The sequence below is a fragment of the Trichosurus vulpecula genome, chromosome 3, assembly GCF_011100635.1.
Source record: "Trichosurus vulpecula isolate mTriVul1 chromosome 3, mTriVul1.pri, whole genome shotgun sequence".
NCBI classification, from domain to species: Eukaryota; Metazoa; Chordata; class Mammalia; order Diprotodontia; family Phalangeridae; genus Trichosurus; species Trichosurus vulpecula.
In genome coordinates, this window is record NC_050575.1 from 317,333,323 (window position 1) to 317,341,277 (window position 7,955).

The 7,955-nt window shown below is 39.5% G+C and overlaps 1 protein-coding gene across 1 annotated transcript in view; it reads left to right on the forward strand.

The window, feature by feature from the left end:
* ANXA4 (annexin A4) overlaps positions 1-7,743 on the forward strand; it is a 70,322-nt gene extending 62,579 nt beyond the window's left edge. The window contains exons 12-13 of the mRNA XM_036752107.1: positions 1,805-1,927; positions 5,912-7,743. Coding sequence (XP_036608002.1) covers positions 1,805-1,927; positions 5,912-5,971 — 183 coding nt within the window. The 3' untranslated portion in view covers positions 5,972-7,743. The remainder of the gene's footprint in view (positions 1-1,804; positions 1,928-5,911) is intronic.
* Positions 7,744-7,955: the final 212 nt, after the last annotated feature.

The following is a 7,955-nucleotide window of genomic DNA, read 5'->3' on the forward strand; positions in this document are numbered from 1 at the left end:
TAGAAACCTGTTATATGTCAGGTAGGCATCTACGTGGTGCAGTGGATAGAGCACTGAGCTTGGAATCAGGAAAACTCATCTTCATGAGTTCAAATCTGGCCTCAGTCCAGTATCCATGTCCTGCCTTCTTTGCTTGGGTGTAAAACAGGATCCTGTCCTGAGACCTGTGTGACCCTGAGGACTCAGGAAAGGACTCTGGTTTATACTCAAAGAGGGCAGGACATAGATACTGAATCAACAAAGGAGAACAAGAAGGATCACCATGACAGAGAAAACCTAGGGAGGTAAAAGTATGCAGAAAGAGGTTTTTAACGCTACCAAACACCACAGAGACATAAAAATGATGAAGAGGAGAAGGGGCCATTGGACTTAAAGATCAGTGATAACCTTGTAAAGAGAACTTTCTGTTCAGTGATGGGACTGAAGTCAGATTATGAGAGCTGAGAATTGAGTGGGAAGTGGAGAAAGACAATGACTAGATAGCTTTTTTTCAAAGGTTTGGTTATGTAAAGAGGAGACATATATGAGGATGATTTGAGGAAATGGTAGGGCCATAATGATGGCCTTTTTTTCTTCTTTTTACATTTAGGTATTTGAAGACATTAGGGAAGAGAGCCAGTGCATAGGAGGAAGTTGAAATTTAAGGAGAGAGAAAGGAGGATTGAGGGGGTAAATCTGAAGAGGAGATGGGAGAGGATGAGTTTGGAGCTACAAGTAGAAGTTGTACATTGAAAAAGAGTAAAGCTATCTCATCTTTTGAGATTGGAGAAAAGGAGGAGATGATGAGGAGTGAAGTTGAGGCTATATAAAGTATAGGACTGAGGGAGACAAGAGTTCAACCTAGGTGATCTTACTTTTTTCAATGAAGAATTCTCCATTGAAGAATAGCAACAGCCTCTGTCGGAAGGGAGTGGGGAGGTGCTATAGGTGGTTAGAGAAGAAAAAAGTTTAGAAAAGATGCATATGGGAGTGGGCTAGAGAATCAAAGAGGAGTAAAAGGATTGGATAACACAGATATGTAGTAGACTCGGTTTAGATGGTTGTTTGACTTCTTCCGACAGTGTCCAGCATCATACGAACAGGAACAGAGAAGAACAGATGATGGAAATGATCTAGGAGTGGGTCCTGGGAAGGAATGCATGTTCATAGGACAATGGGGCAAGGAATTCTAGGACTGAAGGAAATGTAAAGTTAAATTTGTTAACTAAAGGGTTTAGATTTTGAAGGGAAGAAATTGAGGCCAGAGCTAAAGGGAAGGCCTCAGGAAGCAGGCTGGGGTGGAATAATTGAAGGGTGCATTGAAGGCAGAAGAGGCATGTAGAAGAGGGGTGAGGTGTAGGGAGAAGTAGAAGGTCAGGAGTAATATCATTTTTACTTAACAACTGGCATTTCTAAAGTGTTTTGCACTTTGTAAAGCACATAGCATCCATCTTTCATTGTGTCCTCATAATACTCCTGTAACCCAGGTGGCTTAAGCATTAGTAAAATGAAGAACTCAAGGAAGGGGAACTAACTTGCTCACAGTCACAAAGTTAGTAAGTGGCCTGGGTGGGACTTGAATCTAGAACTTGTGACTAAATCCTACTACACAACAGCTGCTTGTTTGGGGAGACTTTGAGATGGTTATTGTTAGCCACATGCAAATTAGATATATATGCTGTCACATAAAATATGGGAAGTCATACAGTCCTGAGTTAATGAACTAAAGAGGAAGTTTGGTGTTCTCATTATTCCAGCATGCATCAGTAACCATCATTCCTAGTTTGGCTGTGGTTTTGAATTTTGCTGCTTTTGTCTTTTTCAGGGCTTAGGTACTGATGATGATACTCTCATCAGAGTGATGGTTTCCCGTTCAGAGATTGACATGTTGGACATAAGGGAGAATTTCCGGAGGCTCTATGGGAAGTCTCTATATTCTTTCATCAAGGTAAGTCAGAAAAGTCTTGCTTTGCCCTAAAGGACAAACACTGATAGAAAGATAAGTTCCTAATCAAATTCATTGGATGCTAATGATGACCCAAGCCAATTTCTTGTTCCCTTATCTGAAGAGTTGGAAGGGACCTCAGAGGCCATCTAGTCCAAACTCATTGCTTCACAAGCATCTCTTTGAAAACATTTCTACTGGAAGACCTATTAGGAAGGCAATCCATTGTTAGGAAACTTCATCACATGAACCTGAAATCTGCCTCTTGCAGCTTACACTCATTGGTCCTCAGTCTTCCCTCTGGGGTCAAATAGAACAAGTCTAGTTCCTCTTAGATACGATAGCCTTTTGAGTATTTCGTGTTCCCCACCAAGTTTTCTTTTCTTCAGGACAAGTAGCCAAAGTTCTTCCAACTGATCTGCTTTTGTCCATCATATTTACAGCCCTTCTTTGGACATATTCCAACTTGTCAATGCCTCTTTTTGATTATTTCCAATTTATCATAGACCGATAGATAATAATATTTGTTTGTCCACAGTTATTTCCTATTTGTCTCCCCTATTAGCTGTGAGCTCCTTGACAGCAGGGACTATCTTTTTGCATTCTTTGTGTGTGCCAATTCTTTGTGCTCAGCGCCTGGAGTATAGCAAGTACTTAATAAATGTTGCTTGACTGACTCTCATAACCTGTGGTGCCTAGAAATGAACACAGTATTTCAGATGTGGTCTGACCAGGACAGGCAGGGTACAACAGCATTATTACCTCTATCTACAAAGAGAAAATATCAGGAATTTCTCATTCCTTTCCTTTTCCCCTGATTCTTAAGACTTGGCAAGGTTAGAAGCTGGAGGTGGAAGAGTTCACAGGATGTTTGACTTGTCTGCATAATGATTGTTGTGTGTATGAAGGCAGAGTAAAATTTAGACTTCAGTGTCTTTGGAGGAGGGATGCCTTTGAAGTAGGATGGCATAAATTAGGCCCATATTTACCCACTGTCAATTTTTGTAGACTGATAATCTGATTGGTTATTGTTTTCTTCTTCGAAGATAAAGGCATTAAAATAGAGAGGAATGTGAATTAGGCAAAAAACATTGGGAAAAGATGTGGTGCTGATGCCTTACATAATTAGCCTTTTAGAGCTATAACCTTATGGGAGGGACAGGAAGGGGAGCTAAAAGATTGCTAGGGATATGGAATAGCTTCTTAGTAATATTGGATCCTTTTTTTCCACTTGGTCACCTAAGAATGAAAGGTTTCAACTCTGAGGTTAAACCTTACATCTGTCACGTTGGCAGAGATGACAAGAGATGGAAATAGTATTAGGGGGCCATAGAATTAAAGGCACAGGAATACAATGCATATAGTTGTAAATTGGTCCAACTATTCTGGGAAAGTCATTTGGAATTATGATTTGTTAAAAGGTGATCAAATACCCATACTTTTTGACACAGAGACCCCACTGCAAGGCATAAACTCTAAGGAAGTCAGAGAAAGAAAGGTTCTATCTACATTAAAATATTCATTACAGTGCTTTTTTTGGTAGCAAAAAGCAAAGTAGATGCAAAAGAGAAACAAAGTAGATGCTCATCAATTGGAGAATGTTTAAACAAAGCATGGTATGTGAATGTAATGGAATATTATTGTGTCATAAGAAACAGTGGATATAAAGAATTCAGAGAAGCATGGAAATATGTAAATGAACCGAGGCAGACTGAAGTAAGCAAAACTAAGAAAAAAAAATATACATAACAACTCATTCAAATACTCAGATGGCCAGATCTGTGATCTTTTCAATTTGGAAGCTCCTTCCAACGACATAGATCTCAAACCATCTATGTCTGTCTATCTGTCCTATGTGACTCTTGCCTATGTCCTCACGTAAGTTCATTACAGAGGATCCATCTAATGTGATGGAGTCCTTCCTTACTTTCTCCTGACATCTCAAGGGGACTTGTGGAATGTTCACCTGTCATCTCTCTTTCTTACCATGTGGCCAGCTCATCTTCTCTTCTTATCATACAGTTCTTTAATGAGAAGTGTAAGCAATGTAAGTTAATTATCCCAACAAAGGAGACAAAGAGAGTTCAGGAAGTGCCTTGGTCAGCAAACATCTGACCTCCTTGACAAATGGAGAGAGGCAGCTGCCAAGGGTAACGCCAAGCTGGACTATTAACTAGTTAGTACAATCTTATAATCTTGCAATAATCTGGCTTTGCTAACAATGGTGGAACCACCACTTTGAAACCCTAAAATCTGTCAGTTATGGATGTGCTTCTGGAGTAGACAGAAATGGCAATAAAGCAAACACAGTAACTACAACAAGGGGTATGCTGGAGCCAGCTCTTACTGGCTGTCTAGAGCCAGTTGTTAAATTTTCATTGTATTTACAGCCAACTTCAAACTAGGGCTTGATTTGTTGTTTTGTTGATTGCAAAGACTTAAGAAAATTTTGGAGAAAATGTTAATAATGCAGTTTAAACTGCAGAGAGCCAGTTGCTGAACATCTACTAGCATACCCCCAACTTACAACAATGTAATTAGAAAGGATAAAAGCTCCACAACTTAACCCTGTATTATTATGATGACCAAACTAGGTCCTGAAGAAGCAATGAGAAAAGGCACCTCCCTCTACTCTTTGTATTTATGAGGTCCTATGGATGTAGAACCCTGAATGTACTATCAGGTTTAGTTGGTTCTATTGGTTAGTTTTGCTGAATTGCCTTTTAAAAAATTCTTTATGATGAGGGGTGGCTCAGTGAGTAAGGGAGGGAGGAGAAACAAAGGTGATGATATCAAGATAGAGAACTGCATCTTAGAGATCATCAAATTCAACCTCTTCCTTTATAGAGTAGGAAACTGAAATTTTATATGATATCCCATCTGACTTATAAACAGGGTGTGTTCCAAGGGCTGATACAGAAATTGGCCATTTGACACTTGGAACACATCTTCCCATAGAAACAACATCATATAGTATTTGTTTGGGGAGACAGGATTGCATTTCCAGTTGTATGCCGGATATCTCCTCGATGTCCAAAAGAGAATACATTGTGTTTCTTCCTAAATTAAGACTTCCTCTAAACTTTCCTATTTCTTGTAAAATGACCACTATCCTTCCAGTCACCCAGATTTGCAACCTCAAAAGTCCCTCAGTTTAGGCAGCTAGGTGGCATAGCGCTGGGCCTGAGTTCAGATCTAGCCTCAGACACTTCCTAGCTGTGTCAGCCTGGGCAAGTCACTTAACATCTGTTTGCCTCAATTTCCTCATCTGCAAAACAGTACTTACTTCCCAGGGTTCTTGTGAGGATCAAATAAGATAATTGTAAAACATTTAGCAGAGCACCTGATACATAGTAAATGCTATATAAATGTCAGTATTGTAATAATGGAAAGACTAATGGTTTTGGTATCAGAAATCTTAGGTGAAAATTCCAGGTCTGTCACTTACTGCCTATGAGACCCTGGGCCAGTCATGTAGCCTTTCTAGGTCTCGGTTTTGAGATTAGCTTAAAGACCTCTGAGATTCTTTTCAGTTCTAAATAGATGATCTTTTGTTCTTTCATTCTTTGACTTTCTGTTCCCCCTCCTCCCCATATCCAACTGGTTGCCAAGTCTTAATTCTGTCTCCCCATCTCTTGCATCTCTTCCCTTCTCTTCACTCATTCAACTACCACTCCTCTTTCCATGGACTCCTAATTGGTCTTCCTGACTCCATTTTCATTGCTTCCTCCCTTAAAACCACCACCTGCCCTGAGAGGAGAAGTGGTGGGGAGAAGTTACAGGGAATAGTGGCCCAAGAGGAATAGGATAGGAAAATCTCAATCAGAGGTAGTGAAGAGGGATGAGGAGTTTCTGGCCATAGATTGGGCTGCCAGGCTGGGGTGGCTCTTCTGGTGGCTGCTATATGTAAGCCTCATATTTAAGTCAGGAACTGTCTAAATACTTCAAGAAGATAAATTTTTCTGATTATGGCATTATTTCTTCTAGGATGACACATCAGGAGATTACAGGAAAGTTCTGCTCATACTCTGTGGAGGCGATGATTAATATTCATTCTACACTGGATTGAAATGATTCAAGAGCCTGAGATTTGGGCTGGTTTTATTATGATTTGGCTTCATTTTTCTATAAGGCTGTTTAACATTTGCGTAAAATACTTGTTGTCAATTAAAAACACTGTAGTTATTTTTAATATGAATTATCAGCTATTGCTCAGCTTTTTTTGATGCTTTTAGAACTAGATTTTCTTATTTTTAAGTTCATTAACTCAGAAGAAACTTTCAAAAGATTTTTTCCTCAATGCTATTTCTAGAGAAATGAGGACATTCAATATTACTTTTATTAAAAAATGTTTCATCGATGACTTTTTTGTTTTTTACAACACCAAATGAATGGTGATGAAATTGTTTAAATTTTCCTGTGGGTGGTGGTTGTCCATGCAAAAGAAGATCGGAGGCTTCATAGACAGTCGGTTTTTCTATAACTTCACATCACCTCCCACTCACAACCCTCAGCCCCATCCCTAAATCCCACTGCTTTACCTCACTGACAACTTTTTGATTTGAGGGTCATGCTATCATCTTGGCAAGAAAACCCACCATTTTATCTCTTCACATAACTATAGAAAGAAAATATCCACATTTCTGCTCCTGCTCATGTGGTAGGGTTGGATCTAGCAATATCAGATCTGAGGGCCAGGGATGGTTGCTCCCGCCTGTAATCCTGGATACTAGGGGAGGCTGAGGCTGGTGGATCCCTTGAGCTAGGGAGTTTTTAGCTACAGTAGAGCTAAAGCTGATTAGGTGTCTGCATTAAGTCTGGCAACAGTATGGCAGGTAGGAAGAAGAGGATGAAACCAGCCCAGGTCAGAAACATCAGGTCAAAGCTTCCCTGCCAGTCAGCAGTGGGGCTGGGCCCATGAGTGGCCATTGCACTTCCAAACTGGGAAAGATAGGAAAAGACAGATTTAAAAAAAAAATCTGATCTATTGTGTTTAGTTTCAAAAGTTCAATTTCAAATGTATTTAGTTTGGGAAACTTTCAATCCAGCAACAATAGCATCACAAATAAAAATCGTTCACCTCTAGAGTTGTCCACAAATTTTTTAAAAAGCTGCTTGTCTCTGAGGATACCCTGAATAACCCAAATGCTTCTGTCTATCACTTTGTTCTGGAATTAGAAACAAATGACTAATGTTCCGCAGGATGATGGTTATTGTTTTATGCCTTGCCTAAACCAACAGTGGATGAAGATGTTTTGCAAATGTCAACCTCAGAGCTATAACCTGTGATTTCTTTTTGCTGAAATGTAAAGATTTGGTAGCAGTGGTGGTATGGGGGACCATCTAACCACAAATGCAGTCTGTACCTTTTTCCCTTAAGGGCTGGGGAGGAAAGTGGGCCTGGGAGACAGCCACCACAGTAAGGGAACCATGGGGTCATAGTACTAAAGCAGACCATGAGGTGCAACACAGGGACCATAGTCTCTACTGGGGAAGAGGCATGCTTTCCTAGATATTAATGTCCTGGGGCCAAACCCCATTTTCTTCACACTAATTACAACTCCGATTAAACAAGATGTGCAGAGATGGTCCTATACTTGACTAATGAGCTAAATTCTATTGACAGAGCTGCCTTATTCTCTCTTTTTATAATCTATAATAATCCTCTTTTATATAGTGCCTTTGGACTCTAGAACCAGTGCAGATGTCTAGCTTAGTAATACATTTATGCTTTGGAATTTTAATACAGAAATTATTTTCATTTAAATGTAATTTATGGCTTTCCTATCTAAATTTAATAAAGTATGATACCTTTATAACTGAGAGTAATCTTTTTCTTTCTGGGTTGCAATTTTCTGTTCCTCAATTATGTTTATTGATCCCTGCCAAAAAAAAATGTTTTTAGAGCTTCTGTGCCATGTTCAACTACCATTAAGAGTATTAACATACTGGATAACTAGTTAGAATCAGACAAAGTTTTTTAGATGTCCATGAAAACAAATTCTCAGGGGCATCAAATAATCCCCAAGTG